Source organism: Taeniopygia guttata, chromosome 28, assembly GCF_048771995.1.
Source record: "Taeniopygia guttata chromosome 28, bTaeGut7.mat, whole genome shotgun sequence".
In the NCBI taxonomy this organism is placed as follows: domain Eukaryota; kingdom Metazoa; phylum Chordata; class Aves; order Passeriformes; family Estrildidae; genus Taeniopygia; species Taeniopygia guttata.
The window spans coordinates 3,356,471-3,372,967 of record NC_133053.1 but is presented as its reverse complement, the minus strand read 5'-3'; the positions used below and the strand labels follow the sequence as shown (position 1 = coordinate 3,372,967).

The 16,497-nt window shown below is 51.0% G+C and overlaps 2 protein-coding genes across 9 annotated transcripts in view; one reads left to right on the top strand and one right to left on the bottom strand.

Moving 5' to 3' along the window:
• Positions 1–338: 338 nt before the first annotated feature.
• On the top strand, positions 339–4,380 carry LOC101233818 (ectoderm-neural cortex protein 1). Of its 2 annotated transcripts, none has more exons than XM_072919462.1 (3): positions 339–444; positions 1,125–2,930; positions 3,850–4,380. In XM_072919462.1, the coding sequence occupies exon 2, from the start codon at positions 1,140–1,142 to the stop codon at positions 2,907–2,909; it is 1,770 nt and encodes a 589-aa protein (XP_072775563.1). In that variant the 5' UTR covers positions 339–444; positions 1,125–1,139; the 3' UTR covers positions 2,910–2,930; positions 3,850–4,380. The 2 variants fall into 2 exon arrangements, with proteins under 2 accessions (XP_072775563.1, XP_072775564.1); XM_072919463.1 differs by lacking the exon at positions 339–444 and adding an exon at positions 619–636.
• Positions 4,381–9,151: 4,771 nt separating this feature from the next.
• ARHGEF18 (Rho/Rac guanine nucleotide exchange factor 18) overlaps positions 9,152–16,497 on the bottom strand; it is a 50,713-nt gene continuing 43,367 nt past the window's right edge. For all 7 annotated transcript variants that reach the window (XM_072919421.1, XM_072919420.1, XM_072919419.1 and 4 more), the window contains 3 exons: positions 15,951–16,275; positions 14,118–14,240; positions 9,152–14,025 (listed from right to left, as the gene is read on the bottom strand). In XM_072919421.1, the coding sequence (XP_072775522.1) occupies positions 13,865–14,025; positions 14,118–14,240; positions 15,951–16,275 (609 nt within the window). In that variant the 3' untranslated portion in view covers positions 9,152–13,864. The remainder of the gene's footprint in view (positions 14,026–14,117; positions 14,241–15,950; positions 16,276–16,497) is intronic.

Genomic DNA, 16,497 nt, shown 5'->3' with positions numbered 1-16,497 from the left:
GACACGGCCACGCTGCCCGCGGGCAGGGCGGGCACAGCGCGCGGCGCATGCGCGCGGCTGGCCCCGCCTCCCATTCACAAAGCGAGCCTGCCGCCCGCCGCAGCCGCTGATTGGCTGCGGGGCGGGAGGGGCGGGGCCTGGGAGGGAGGGGCGGGGCCGGCGCGGGGCGGCCACGCGGCGGCGGCGGAGGGGCGGCGGCAGAGCCGGAGCGGAGCGGGACCGGGCACGGAACCGGGAACGGGACCGGGCACGGAACCGGGAACGGAACCGGGTACGAGACCGGGCGGGACCGGGAACGGGACCGGGAACGGAACCGGGAACGGAACCGCGTACGGGACCGGGCACGGAACGGGGTACGGAATAGCAGGACCCGGATACGGAACCGGGCGGAACCGGGAACGGGATCGGGAACGGGACCGGGCACGGAACCGGGAACGGAACCGGGTACGGAATAGCAGGAACCGGGTACGGAACTGGGAACGGGATAGCGGGACCGGGCAGGACGGGGTACAGCATAGTGGGGACCGGGCGGGACTGCGTACGGAACCGGGTACGGGATAGCGAGCATTGGGCGGGACCGGCTACGGAACCGGGCACTGGATAGCGAGGATTGTGCGGGACCGGGTACGGAACCGGGTACGGGATAGTGGGGACTGGTCGGGGCCGGGTATAGAACGGGTACGGGATAGCGGGGACGGGGCGGGACCGTGTACGGCACCGGCTGCGGAACTGGATACAGGACCGGGTGCAGGATAGCGAGGACCGTGCGGGACCAGGTGCGGGAGCAGGTGCGAGATAACGGGGACCGTGCGGAACCGGGTACGAGATAGGGGGGACCGTGTGGGACACTGGACCAGGTGTGGGACCGCAGGGGCAGGTGCGGGACCAGGGCAGAATAACTGAGCCAGGCGCGGGACAGCGGAGCCGGGTGAGACCCTGAGCTGGGCGCGGGCATCACCGGGAGCGCACATCGCCCCCTCCCCGGTACTACGTGAGGCCCGGCGGAGCTGTGCGCTGCACGGGTGTTTGGTGCGGGAGCTCCCGGTGCCCCGTTTCGGTGGGTACCGGCCGGGCCGGGCCCGGCAGCGCGCTGCCCGTGCTGACTCGCCGGTTTTGCCCCGCAGAGCAGCCTCAGCACTATGTCCGTCAGCAGCCACGAGAACCGGAAATCCCGCTCGAGCTCGGGCTCCATGAACATCCACCTCTTCCACAAACCGGGCCACGCCGACAGCCTCCTCACCCAACTGAACCTGCTCCGCCAGCAGAACCTCTTCACCGACGTGGTGCTGCGGGCGGGCAACCAGAGCTTCCCCTGCCACCGCGCCGTCCTGGCCGCCTGCAGCCGCTACTTCAACGCCATGTTCAGCGGGGGCCTGAAGGAGAGCAGAGATGCCGAGGTCAACTTCCACGACTCGCTGCACCCCGAGGTGCTGGAGCTGCTGCTGGACTACGCTTACTCTGCCCGGGTGCTGATCAACGAGGAGAACGCCGAGTCCCTGCTGGAGGCCGGGGACATGCTGCAGTTCCAGGATATCCGGGATGCTTCGGCTGACTTTCTGGAGAAGAATCTCTACCCTGGGAACTGCCTGAACATGCTCCTGCTGTCCGATGCCCACTGCTGCGAGCGGCTGCTGGAGCTGTCCTGGAGGATGGCCTTGGCCAACTTCACCTCTCTCTGCAAGACTGAAGATTTCCTCCGACTGCCCAAAGACAAGCTGCTGGAGCTGGTGGAGAGCGAGGAGCTGGAGGTGGAGGATGAGACGCTGGTCTATGAAGCCGTTATAGGCTGGATCCGCTACGATTTGCCCCGACGCCACGAAGTTCTGCCCGAGCTGCTGCGCTCCGTCCGCCTGGCCCTGCTGCCCGAGCCCTACCTGCGGAAGCAGGTGGCCTGTGAGAAGCTGGTGACCAGCCACAAACTGGGGGAGGAGATCGTGGCCGACGCCGTGCGATGCAAGATGAAGATCCTGCAGAACGACGGCCTGGTGACGGGGTGCTGCGCCCGTCCCCGCAAGGTCAGCCAGGCCCTGCTGCTGCTCGGGGGCCAGACCTTCATGTGCGACAAGATTTACATGCTGGACCATAAAACCAGCGAGATCATCCCTCGTGCCGACATCCCCAGCCCCCGCAAGGAGTGCAGCGCCTGCGCCATCGGCTGCAAGGTCTACATCACCGGCGGCAAGGGCTCCGAGAACGGCGCGTCCAGGGACGTCTGGGTCTACGACACCCTCCACGACGAGTGGGCCAAAGCTGCTCCCATGCTGGTGGCACGGTTTGGCCACGGCTCCGCCGAGCTGGACCACTGCCTGTACGTGGTGGGGGGTCACACGGCCATGAACGGGGCCTTCCCGGCCTCTCCCTCCGTGTCCCTCAAGCAGGTGGAGCACTACGACCCTCAGCTGGACAAGTGGTCGCTGGTGGCTCCTCTCCGGGAAGGCGTGAGCAACGCCGCCGTGGTGGGGGCCAAGATGAAGCTGTTTGTTTTCGGGGGCACCAGTGCCAACCAGAACAAGCTGCCCAAGGTGCAGTGCTTCGACCCCTGCCAGAACCGCTGGACGGTGCCCGCCAGCTGCCCCCAGCCCTGGCGCTACACGGCCGCCGCCGTGGTGGGCAGCCACGTCATCGTCATCGGCGGGGACACGGAGTTCTCCGCCAGCTCCGCTTACCGCTTCCACAGCGACACCTTCCAGTGGTCCAAGTTTGGGGATGTCACGGCCAAGTGCATCAGCTGCCGTGCTGTCACCTCAGGGAACAGGCTCTACGTGGTGGGGGGCTACTGCGGGGCGCAGCGCTGCAAAACCCTGGACTGCTACGACCCCTCGTCCGACACCTGGAGCAGCGTCACCACGGTGCCTTACTCCCTCATCCCCACCGCCTTCGTCAGCACCTGGAAGTACCTGTCGGCCTGAGCGTGGCCAGGGACCTGGAAGGTAAATAAATAGTTGTGGGTCAAGCAGAGCTCCTCTGTATCAGGTTAAAACTTGAGGGGCAGATGCACGTGGCTCTGGACTGGAGTTGTCCTAGAGAGCAGCCTTGTGTGAGTATCAGCTCCAAAACTTCCAGGCTGGTGGTGTGGGATCTAAAAGCCCTGCAGGAGAGAGAAGTTCTCTCTAGGTGCTGAAACGCTGCAGGGAGATCAGTATAAATAACAAGACTCTTAACCTGGCATCTTGGCCCGTGCAAAGATTTTGGGGAATGCTGTGTGCAGGGATTGGGTGTCGCCCCTGGGTGGGGAGGCTGGAGGAGCCGATGTTTTTGCAGGCAGGCTGTCTGCAGGAGCTGGGACAGACCCCGTGGTGCCACCGGCTCCGGCTGCTGCTTTTAGCACAGCCTCCTCCTCCTGGTGCCACACTTAATCTGCCAGTGGCACCCAAATGTCTTGTGGGACGCCAGGGCTGTGAGCTGGTGCCAGAACAAGATTATAGCTGGGATTTAGTCCCAGAATGGTGGGTAATTGCATTTATAAGACAAGCCTTGTCTATGTATAAACACAGGGTTTCTCTGCTTCTAATTATTCCCTGGTGTCCCTTTCATGCCATTGCTTTTCTGCTACACAGAGATTGACTTTCAACATTTGCAACTGGAATTAAATCTTTCTAAAGGCTTTTGGCAGAAACTATGCCAGTGAATCACAGACCCTGCAGGGTTTTCCTTTTCTCCTTGCAAGAGCCGTACTGTCTAAATAAAATTATTTCCTGTAATAAAATATCCAGTGATACCTTTAGAAAAATTCCTGGCTGTAGAGGGGAATCAGCAGGCATTGCTGGGATTTCTCTGGGATTTGAGGCCTGAGGAGTAGGGTTGGGGTTGCTGTGCCCTGGTCTCACAATACTCTGCTCTGCACCACAGGCTTCACACCTGATTTTGCCAAGTGCCTCCCTTGACTGAGGATCCAGATGGAACACACGGGCAGCAGGAGCACCTCCTCCCACCTGGCAGCTCTGTGAGCTGGGTGCCATCAGCACCAGCGGGGCTCAAGGCAACTCGGTTCTGGCTTTGAATTGCTGCTGCAAATCATGCCCCTGGTCAGGCCAGGGAGGGGACAGGCACGGAGGGACCTCCTTGGGCTGGCAGCTTGTGCTGTCCCTTGAGACAGCAAAAGGTTTCCAAGTTTTCTCCTAACTTGTGTGATCTCAGAGCAGGAACCAGAGGGATTATTTTGGTTTCAGTGATACTAGAAAGAAGAAAGGACACTCCTGACCAGCTGCAGGACTGCACTGCTGGGACTTGCAGCACCCAAGCAGTAGCCTGGAGTGTCAGAATATGTGGCAGCACTTTGCCCATGGGCTGGTTCTGCACATTTATTTCTTTTTTTATACAGCAGTTTTGTGTGTTTATTACTCAGCCTGGAGCTGTTTCAATAAATCTGAATAAAATCCACCGTGTCCCTTGCCTGTTCTGTGTGCTTAAGGTGCAGGTTTTCCCAGCCCACACTTGAGACTGTATTTAGTAGAACAGTGAGGAGCAATCCCTGCTGCAGTCCAAATCAAGGGCTCAGATCTTCCTCTATCTTTGTAATTTGGGACTGAGGAAAGCTCAGATCTCACACTGCCTTCTAGCTTTGAAGGAGACACAAATCTCTTCCAAATTTCAAAGATTAAGGTGTTCTCTGCAGAGTGGGGGTTCCTCACTATCCAAAAGAATGGGAGAAGGTGCTGCCCCTTCTGTCCCAAAGGGCTGTGTGCTCCATGCCCTGCTCCAGGTGAGGGGAGGCAGTGCCTGGGAAACAAAAGCTCTGTTAAGGGGAGGAGGTGAGACAGGAATCAGCATGGTCAGAGGAAACAGGTACCAAAGGTACAACCAACTGTCTCACCACAGAAGCATGGTTTGGGTGTGATCCATTATTTCAGAATTAAATAAATCAATGTCACAACTCTTCCGAGCTGCTTGCACAGGCAAGAGCTGGCAGGAAGGGAAGGAAGGGAGCTGCCCTGCTGCTGGGGGCTGGAGCAGATGCATCGGCTTCATTTCCACCCCCTTTTCTGATGCTTTTGTCATTTTCAGCCCCCAGGCTGGGCCTTTTTTCATGCACCCTTGTGCCTCCTCAACAGGAGCTCGTCAGGCTGCAGGGAGAGCAGCCCACAGCCCACCTGGAGCACACAGGCAGCAGCAGGGAGACAGACTCTTTTTGACCAGAAAAGGCTGTTGAGATCATGGGATCCAACCATCGAGCAGCTCCCAGCCTGGCAGGAGGGGAAAGTCACAGCACAGGACTCTGGTGGGACCAGCAGCGGTGGGGAACTGTCTCCAACCCTGTTACCCAGCCAGGAGCTGCCTCACCTTTGTTACATATGCAGCTACTCCTGAGGGCTGGACAGAGTCCGACTGGAGGAGTGGAGGTTTCATTCATGGCCGTTTGAGCAGCAGCAGCTGTTTTGTTTATGCTGCCAAGCAATAAACGCTGGCTCCCCGCCACATCCGCCTCCCGCTGCAGGGATGGAGCAGCTTCCAGCAGCAGGATCCGTCTGCTGGGCGCTATCCGAGCCAGGCTCGGGTGCTCTCAGCTGGGGGAGTGAACCCCAGCTCTGCTGCTGCTGTTCTCTCCTTTCTATCCAAACCCTGCCAGGGAAAACCGGCATTCCAAGCACACCTGGGCTGGGCCTCCCTGCTGCGGGCAACAAAGCAACAAAGCCAGCCCGGGCTGCATTGCTTCGGTTCGTCCTCCTTCACCTGGCAGAGAGCCCCGGCCTGTCCCTCCAGCTCCACCTCCTCCCGGCAGGAACCAGCTCCCAGCTCCCCCAGTACCTGAGTCGTCCCAGCAGACCTGTTTTCCCAGTTTGACATTTCCATGCCTGGATCCACTCGCTGCTTCAGTGCCAGAAGGTTCAGGCCAGCTGAGCTGTAGGTGAATTTGGTTGCTGGGTAGAAATCCTCATGAGTTAATAGAATTCATTTAAAATCTCAGCATCCCTCAAACCTAGAGCTCTCCTAGCCCACACCCCCATCATGTGTCTGCACCTCCAGCTGCAGGAGTTAAACCCCAGCCCAAAGTCACACCTGGAAGAGGCGACTCACATGGGCATTACTAGGCTCAAAGGCAAAGCAATCCAAGTGGGACATCACTGTTCCATGGGTGCTCCTCTTCTCCACAAACCTTAGAAGCCACCACAGCCAGAGAAGTTTGAGGTCAGACTGATCCACCTCCCTCTTGGCCACAAGACAGACAGACAGGGTTGATTTTAAGGGAATTGCTGCTTGGGTTTGTAGGTGCCTCCTGCTCAGCAGCTCCTGCTGCCAGAGCATCAAGCCAGCATTGTGGCCTTTCACACTTCCAAGCACAGCAGTGGCTGAGAAATTCCCCTTCCTGATTAAGACGGGATATGGATGATGAAAATGTTCTGCAGCACACCCATTTCACATCTAGCAAGGAACTGTTACAATGATAATTCACAGCAGCCCAGGAAAAACAAAGTTTTAATTACACACAGTGTGGTTTTGTTCATTACTTCCAATGTTCCAGAAGGGAAAAGGGACACTGCACACCTGAAATTCCCTGGCAGATCTGTATTTCACAAGTAGTCATCTGGGATGCCTTCAGGTCTAGCAAGACACTGTGCTCCACACAGAGAAATTACATCAGCTGCTGCTCTGACACAGGAGAGGCAAATCCCCACTGTGCTGTCAGTGAGGAGTTTTCATGGTCCTGTGCACAGAGAATCATGGAATGGTTTGAGTTGGAAGGGACCTTAGAGCCCATCCAGTACCACCCCGGCCATGGCAGGGACACCTCCCACTGTCCCAGGCTGCTCCAAGCCCTGTCCAGCCTGGCCTTGGGCACTGCCAGGGATCCAGGGGCAGCCAGAGCTGCTCTGGGAATTCCACTCCAGGCCTTCCCCACCCTCCAGGGAACAATTCCTTCCCAACATCCCATCTAACCCTGCCCTTCTTCAGCTTAAAGCCATTCCCCCTTGTCCTGTCACTCCAGGCCCTTGTGCAAAGTCAAGGAGCCCCAAAACAAGGCGACACTGCCCTGTCTGAGCCTCCAGTGCCTGTGACAGCCCCAGAGCTGAGCACCCTGTGACCCTGACCTCCAGCACTGCCAGCTCCAGGAGGGTTTGGCTTTTATCCTCTGCCAGATCCCACGGGCACAGCAGCAGCAAACAGGCCCCACATCCCTCATCTGCTGAGCCTTGGGCTGGCCCCATCGCTGGGATGAGAAATGAAACCGGATTTGAGTCACAGGGCTGAGGAAAGGGAAAGGCAGCAAGCAGCACATTCCCACTGCTGGAGCACGCTGTGGAGCCAATATCCTCTGTGCATGTTTGTCCTCGAGCATCTGGCTCACTGATGAATCTCAGATGCACGTATGGGAACCATCAGCCTTGTCTCACCCACATGAAAGAGGGAGGTTTAGCATAAAGCTGGTCATTGCCGATGGCCTCGGCGTGATTCATGCACAGAAAGAATGTGGTTTGGGTTTCAGGTTAATTAGCTACAGATTGGGGAGGGAGACAAGGCAGGGCGGAGCTGCTGGAATATCGGTGTGAGCAAATTAGCAGCTCTGAAGGCACCGCCAGCCTGTCCTGAAGTCACACCCTGCCCGAAGTCACACCCTCCGTGTCCCACCCGGGAGTGACAGCGGTATCAGTGCCACTGCCAGGCAGGGTGTTTGCAATCCCCCAGGAATGTCTGCCCTGCTGTTGTGGCACAGACTGAACACAGCAACACCTACACACCTTTGAAAACGGATGGCTGCACAGCACCAAACTTCTAACACATGCAAATTCTGCCCAGGATTTAAACTTGCCTCTGCTGAACTCTGGGCTGTGCAGCTGGGCAGTTCCCAGAGGGAATCTGTGCTGCAGGGATTCCTCCTGGCCATGTTAACCCTGGATCTCCCTGATCCAGGCTCTTCTTGTCTTCTGGAACCAATTCCTACAGGTCTGACATGAAAACAGCTGCACAAGAGCACAGTGTAGCTCCTCTCAGCTTCTCTCCTAGACTCTCCCTCCCTGCTGTCCCCCACAAAACCACTTTGATTTCACTTCTTGCTGCCAAAAAATATTTAGAAATGGACATGGAGTGGCTGGCCTTGCTGTGGTGACACAGACAGGAGGTCTGGAAGCACAGAGGCAGTGACTGATCTCCAGCAGACACTGTGGCTCAGCTCCCAGGGGCTCCACAGATGGAGGAAATATTTTCCTAAAAAGAGCACAAGCAAAACTTCTATACATGCTCACTTTGAGACGTCATTCTCTCACATGACAGCCTGTTACCTCCCATAAAGACCAAATTTTAAACACTGGTCTGCCTAGATGTCTTTGATTATTTATGTATGTGGAGAAGGAGGAAAAAATTTTGTTTTTCCAGTGGAGTTCCAGTTTGCGTCAGAACCCAGATGTCACATGCACTTCAGAGGCTGACAAATGCTGGCTTGTTTCACCGACTGCTGCACACAAAGGCCCAGAGTCCCCTCAAAGCTGCTTTGATAAGCCCCAAAGGCAGTGACAGGCAGACCACAACGCTGGCACTGCCACCAGCCCTGGCTGCAGCACAGGATTCCGATGGTAAAACCCTCCCCTCTTCCTTGAGAGACCAATCCAAGGCCCAGCTCTCCCACTGTCTCCCTGGTTTTGCATCTGTTCTCCTCTCTAGAAACGATTGGAGCTCACAGCTCCTGGATTCGCTTGCCAGCTGTGGGGATTTCACCAGGAAACTCAGCCTGCTGCAGCACTGGGAAGAGCAGCCCCAGCCAGAGGCTATGGGATGGTGCTGGCAGCAAGGGCTGCCAAACTGGCACGAGCACTAGGGAGAAAGTTTCTATTTTTGTTATCCTTGTTCCAAGTGGGAACCGATACTGCCTGGGACAGAGCCAGGCATGTCTCAGGCTGGCACCATGCAAAGCACCTCCACGTTAATGTAAGCAACTTAACCAGGTTCTCTCTCTCTCACCAGCAGAGTTCAGACGTTTGGGAACAGCTGATCTTTCCCTCAGGTGTTCACCTCACTGCCAAGGGCTGCAGCTATTTATATTCTGCACTGAACACCTCTTATGCTCCGTCCTCTCCTTTGGAAAAACATCAGTTTTGTTCCTGTGGCACATTATTTCTGTCCAGGGTAGAAAATGAGAAGCATGTGAGAATTGGCAGCTGCTTTGATCTTCACTCAAATAGAAAACAATAAATAATTATATAGATATAAAGGCAGAAAGTTTTTAAATGTTCTTTTTTTTTATTGCTAGAAGTTGGTTTCAGTCCTATTGCAGCTCTGAAATCCTTCAGTGGAGAAACATTGCAATCATTGTAAAAATCATCATTTGGTGTGCTAAGATCATGTTTACAATTAATCAAGAGTGCACAATTCAACAGAATATTAACATTTAACCATCAACTTTACAAATAAAATAAAGACTACAAAGATGTTGCTACTGCAGTATCAACAGTAAAGGAAATATTTACAATGTTTACACCCTAACGAAAAAACAAAACCAAACTCTTCCCCAACAAAATGGTCAATTTAACCATGGACCATGATTATTTATTAAATCTTTACAGTGCAAGGTGGGCCTAGAAACCAGACCTAAGACTAAAGAGTGTCAAGAGAGTTCACAGCTCTGAGTGAGATGCACGCAGTTATGCCAACAGGATCTACACCCATGAGAGATCTCCTCTGGCTACAGACAGAAATGGAATTTGAAATCAACTTTTCTAAAGTGCTCCAATTTCTTTCAGTACAAAAATATAAAAAACTGATTTATAAACATGGCACAAATGTTATGAACCAGAGCTCACACATGCTGTTTGAAGAGGAACGTGCTGATGGAGGATGATGAAGTCGCCAGTGGTTACGAAGATGTTGGGTCTGGTCTCAAAGAGAGAGCAGGGGAAAGGCTTTGCTTTGCCTACAGCACTTGTGTAACCTGGCATGCAGATCTGTTTCCTGGTAAATGTGAGAACTGCTGGGGAAGACAACAAAATCTCCAAACTCCCTTGCATGGGGGGCACAACACACAGGGACTCCACTGAGCAGCACCGGGGAGCCTCAGCTCCCATTCCGCAGAGTTAGAAGTAAAATGAAGTTAAGTATTTTTAACCCTTTCCTAGTTTAAGTTTCAACTCTCATTGTAAATGCAAATGACAAACACCAAGCTCCATGTATGCAGAATCATCTGACCACTACTCAGAAAGACAAAACTGCCTGCAAATGATTTAGAATGACTCCTAGCTGTGCAGGAAGGCGAGTACCTGGATGAGCAAGCGTCTCTAGGAACACCAATTCTTCTGCCTCACGCTGGGGGATGATCAGCGATCTCAATTTGTGGGACATGCCACAGCTACAATCCACAGACAGCACAGTTAAAAACGAGGGAAGCAGCCACAACACACACAGGGCAGCTGTGCTCAGCACTAGTGGCCATGGAGGCATCCTCAGCCTGGAACACGGAACCTCCACGACCCAGATGGGAAGAGGAAGAGGAAGCCTCCTTAACACCAGAGTTCAAATTGAAATCAGAACCATAGAAACAGCCTCTACATTGCAACATCACAATATTGAAGGACAAACATGCTGATAATTTTAAGGCTGTGACACCAAGCAGACATGGTGGCAGTTCAAAGCTCATGCTGGCATTTCCTCCACACCCCAGCTCAGAAAGAAGCCAAAAGGCACCTGGGAGGCACAGGGTTTTGAACTGTCTAATCCTCAGAAATCACTTAAAAGGAAAGTTTTAGCTGAAGTGATCAAAAAGTCCAATAGAAAGGATGTGACTCGAATCAATAGCAGGTTACTTAGCCCAGGACACAGCAGTACTTTGCAAACTAATTCACCTAGAAGAGTTATTTTTCTAGGAAGATTTGAGTGAAGAGTCCAAAATCAGTTCACTCAACTGGAGCAATCTGTTAACAATTTCACAGATTCAGTTTTGCACAAGTGAAGAGACCCATGATTAATTTAAAGAAAATAATTCACTTGCTTCCCTCAGCCTTCCATGGATCCCCTGCCCACACTCTGGTAGCGATGAGGTATCACAGCACCTGCTAATTCCAAAACCCTCTCCATGCTGACCCAAGTGACAGAAGACACCGTCTCTGCTCAGGGTGCAGACAGGTTTCAGAAAGGCAGCTGCAGCCAGACACGTGCACTGAGGACAGAGAATTACTTCTAAGGTCATTTCTCAGCTACAGATTGAAGACCCATATTCCAAGGAGCTTTTGGAGTTTGAGCCAACAGCCTGGCCTGTCACAGGCCAGGGTCTATTTGCTAACAGACAAAACTTATTTCAAGCACTGCTGACAAAAAGTTATTAAGTTAAAACATTAAAATAAATGGGACCTCACTGCAGACTTTATTTTCCACGTCGCTGTTCTATATTCAAATTTGTCCACTGCACAGAAGAAAGCAGCCAATGAGCTGCTCCAGCCCTTCCAACACTCCCTTCCATACTTTTGGACAGGCACAAAATAAACATAAATAAATGTTTCCAAAAACTGCCTCCAAGCACCCAAACTGACATCCCTTTTTGGCTGAGGTGGTGTACTCCGCTGATGCAACTTAGCTTTGGGCTAAAACTCCTAAAAACCTGGTAATTTAAGGCAGTGGGGGCATGGAGTTTTCACTAGGAGTAGCCCAAACCACAGCATGAAGGAGAGAACATCCTGTGCATTCCTGCTGCTTCCCTGTGTGCTTCCAGAGGAAATTACAGGGGGCCAGAGTCTGCACATCACCCAGTGGAAAAATCAGTGCCAGTCCTACAGAGCTGCTGGATCCCACACTGCTGCATGGATCAGGAGTTACACTGATCTTAAGAACTCCCCTCCATTCCAAACTAACTTTTTAGAATGCAAAAACTGAATATGGAGTGGAACTCTGTTTTAATCACCAAAGATAAAAACACCAAATCACCAGTGGAGCAGTCCCACTCTGTTTCCTGCTGACAATCACTCCAGGTTCTGCAATGCTGCTGATTTACCAAGCAGCCCTTTGGTATTAAAGCCAAGTGTGGCCAATTTCACTTGCTGGGGGCTGGGGGAGCATCCCCAATCTGGTAAGGAGCCATTCAGTTTGCAGTTTCCTCTCACTGAACTCAGTACCACTGCCTCAGGTTTGTACCAGCACCACTCAGCTAAGAAAAAGACCCTTAAATTCAAGAACTGTTCCAGCAGGAGTGCTTGTCATTAAGGCCTATTTAGTATTTTGTAGCTTATCTTTCCCCTGACCAGTAAATTTGGGTTTTTCAATTTCTCATCTGAAGGCAATAACCCAAATTATCACCACTTGAAAATATAAACTGCTGTTGTTTTCTGCTGAAAATTGATAAAAGTTTCTTGCACTGTAACTACTGAAATAATTTCAAAACTCCCAAACCAAGAGAAGTTATGGCCTTAAAGACATCACTAACGTCACACAGGGCCTAATCACAGGGACAGCTCAGTGATTTCAGGAGACTGGCAAACACCTCTGGATCTATTGCCAACAGACTGGATGGAGAACTGATCAGGCCTTCCATCCACTGCTGCTAAAATCACTTTAAATCAGTTAAAGGTATTTAAAAAAGCTATTATCGATCATGTCCTGAAAAGTATTGATCCAAGATTTTAAACTTTGAGATCCTGATTCCTTTAATTCTGTAACAACACTCCTAAACAATCTCTCCTGTGCATCATTATCTGACCAGTCACATTCAACACACACCAGAACAGACATCCTTGGGTGAGGGTGGGAAAAGAATCTGGGACATGGAATGAAAAACACAACACAAAATGACTGTGCAAATTACTACAAAGGGAAATAATGCCTTTTTGAGCAGAACACTTAATGTCAACACCACTCCATGATCAAGAACTGACCCACTTCACAAGAGGTATCAAAGCTCGTTTAGCTGAAAGCAGCTAAACACAGGTTTAGCTAAGAGTATTTTTTTATTATAATTAGTTTTAATTCTAAAACCAAACAGTTCTTATTCCCTTCATTCCTAACACGATGCTGCAGAGAAGTCTCTGCAGTAACAGCAGCTTTGATATCTTCTGGTACTGGGAGTAAAGTCCCAACAAACTGACAGACAAACAAAGGATGCAGAAAACAGGATTAAACAAGACAATAAATTACTGCATTCCAACGCTTCTTAGACATGTCTTCAGCAAAGAACAAAATCCAAGTCTCTAAGTTCACTCTGAACCAACTCAGGAGTTTGCCTGGGAACCTGTACTGCTGTCCCCAAGAGGGAGACAGGATGCCAGTGATGCTGGTGGCCAATGAAATGTGCATTCAGTCCAACTCTTCATCATCACTGTGAATTCTCACACGTCCAACCCTTTTCCTCCACAAACAAGTGGAGCTCCTGCCCCTTGAAGATGCTGTCAGAAGCTCACCTTACCTTCTCTTCCACTGTACCTGGCCACGGGGCTTGTACCACTGGGTTCACAGTGCCTGGCACACCTGGCTGGGAGAGGACTGGCTTGCTGTCACCTGGTTGCCAACACACAACCCATTACTGACCTGGACCTGGGAAAACAGATTTAAAAATTTGCAGCCATTTTGGGGCCTACTACTAAAACTTTTTACATAAAAACCTGGGTGGTTCAACATCACCGATAACAATTTACAAGATGGTGCCCATGAACAGCTACATTCTCCAAAAAGAGCACATTACAATAAATGTCAGAATTTTAACATGCTCTGAATTGCTATAGCCATGCCATGTGTCAACACACTGGAGAATTTAAAAGCAAATTGTTACTACTGTGCCCTCATTCTGAGCTGCTGGCAGAGAAGCCAACAAAGCAGGGCAGTAATCCTGGTCTGGTCCTTGCTTGTAGTAACTGGGCAGGGATCAGAAGACATCCATGTCGGGTCTCCATCACGGTGCACACTGGGGCCTGAGTTCTTGAAACAGTGTGTCAGGTGATTCATCTTCAAATGCAAACAATTAGAAGAAAATGACATCTTCTTTGCTGGTATCATCTTGCACATTCAACAGACTGGGCTGAGAGGGCACCAGGGGCTGAACCTGAATGTTATTGGGCTTGAAGAGGGTCGCTGAGGCAGATGAAAGTGCTTCTGGCTGAGCATCTGTAGGGCCATACAGTTCTAGAGGGAAAAAAATGGAAGAAGACATATTCATGACACTGCAGAGAGAGCCTGAGGAACCTCCACAGATAAGCAGGTTGGCCAAGGCATACCTGGCTGGAATGCAGGGGTCTGGCTGCTTGGGAGGGATGGGCTCGCTGACCGCCTGCCTCTCAGGACAGCCTCCTCTCGTCCAGCAAGCCTGGGGGGAAGCAGCTGCTTCTGATCCACAGAGGCTGAACAAAATATTTCACAAATTAGTACTTGAGACGAGCAGCACTTCACAAATGTCACTGCTTCATGCTGGGGCCACTGTACTGACACCTTTACACACCCAAGAAAGCTGCAAAACCACGAAGAGCTGGTCCTACTTAAATTTTCTCTTCAGCTGCTTAAACTATGAATACTTTTCCTTAAGACTTCTAGATCAGTTACTGGCAGACCCTGACAATCTCAGATTTAAAACCCAGTATCACCAAGCACAGCAGAGAGGGGAAAAAATATCTTTGTGTGTAGAATTCAAATAGCAAATGGCCATTTGTGCTACTTCTAAAACGCAGAGCTGTGAAGAACTTTTGTCTCTGCTCTCCATCTGTCTCACAGCTGCTCAGCAGCACAGCCCACTGATTCTGGTGTTACAGCCTCCCAGTTTCTCAGTTTCAACAATGAAAGCAGTTTATGAAATAGCTATTCTGGATCTAAAGAACTTCTCTCTTTCAATACACATTCTTTACATGTCACAAAACCCAAATTCAATACACAGCCTTTTGCCTCTGGTACAGAAAGTTTTGTTCCATTTTATTCTAAAATCTACACATGGGCATAACAAGCCCACTAATGCTCACAAGAGAATAGAGACCAATATATTAGTGGTTTATACCTTTCATATAAATTACAGAAAAACACCATTAAGTCAATTTCCACTGCAGAGACCATTATGTAAGAGCTATTAGAAATAAACTGGGGAGATGTGGCATTAGAACTTTATATTACCAGCATTTGTTATGCAGGGTAAGAGGATACAGGCTTCATTTATGTGCAAAACCATAAGCAAGTTTGCAAAAGCACTAAACTTTATGCACAACAGAGACAGATGTTTCTGCAACGTGCCAAAACCACTCCCCTGATCTCTCTGTCAGGTTTGGCCCCGAGTCCTCTGCGGCAGTGCAGAGTGATGGACAAGCTTGCCAAGTCTGAATCTGGCACAATGCTAAAAAGATAATTTTGTTACTTAAAATTACAGGCTGTTCCCCTAAGCTGGCAGTGGGGCTACTTAAGTGGTAGAGATAAAATGGTTTTTAGTGTGTCTATCATTGGCAAAGATCACTACTCCAGTACCCAGCATTTAGAAGCATAAATTACACCAGGACAGGGTGACTGCATTTTTACTTGCCTCTATTTGTGACAAAATTAGCCCCTTTCAACTCTACAACACACACAGCATCTCAATTTTGGCCTGGAGATCTGTATTTAATGACTGACTGGTGCTAAGAAAAGCACTGCATTCAATGTCACTACAACTCTGGACAGGCAGCAAGAAAAGGCTAAGCCAGCCTCAAAACATTTTACTCATGCACAACAGCTTCCTTTCTTTTTTTCTGGTTTTTTTTTTTTGGGTTTTGCTCTTTTTCTTTAACACTAAAGTTAGACAAGAAGACTTTACATCCAGGTTTAAAACCTCTCACCACCATTCTGTTGTGTTGGAACACACAACTCTGTTTTCAACATTATCCCTTTGGGTTTTATTTCCAATTCAAATAGCATAGACATGGAACACCTAACAGGATTTTAGGAGGTTAAGAGATTTTAACTGCAACAAACACACTAATAACTTGTAGCATATTAATTTCTGGGTTTCATACAGAGGTTTAACTGCAGGGTTCTGTCTGCCTGTGATCCTGGTGGAGATTAGAAACGCATTTAAATGGACTTAAAATCACAAATACCTGAACTGTCTGTCCTGTGAGATGCTTTGTTCTTGCCACCTTTCTCCTTGCTTCCTTTTGTGAAGGTGGCCAGCTTGGTGGGGATCTGCTGCTGGACTGCAGCTGGTTTCTGGATCTGGTTGGTTGCACTCAGGAGATGAATTGGCACTTCGTTCTTGAGGGAGGGCCGGTTCTCCAGGGTGGTGCTGTCCCTGCGCACCAGGTCCGGCCGCTCCAGGTACTCCAGCCCGGCCACCGAGCTCACTCTCACTGAGGATTTGGAGCCAGCTGCAGATGGTTCCACCCCTTCTCCGTTGAAGCTGATAGAATGACTGATCATCTGGCTCTGCAAGAGGAAAAAGGCATTCTAGGTCAAATGGGGATTTTCACCCTCTCCAGCACAAGGAGGAGAGACCATTCCCAGCCCCAAGACCTAGTGCAGAGCAGAACAGGGTAGACAAAGCCTAAAGGTTCCTGGGGAACAGAAAGAAGAGCGAGGTGTAAGTCCCCAGACACCGAAAAGAACATCAGCAGCTCCAAACTGCTTAACAGTGCACCTAGGAAAGAG

Coding starts and splice junctions, on each gene's coding strand:
- LOC101233818 (XM_072919462.1), top strand. CDS start 1,140: ATGTCCGTCAGCAGCCACGAGAACCGGAAATCCCGCTCGAGCTCGGGC.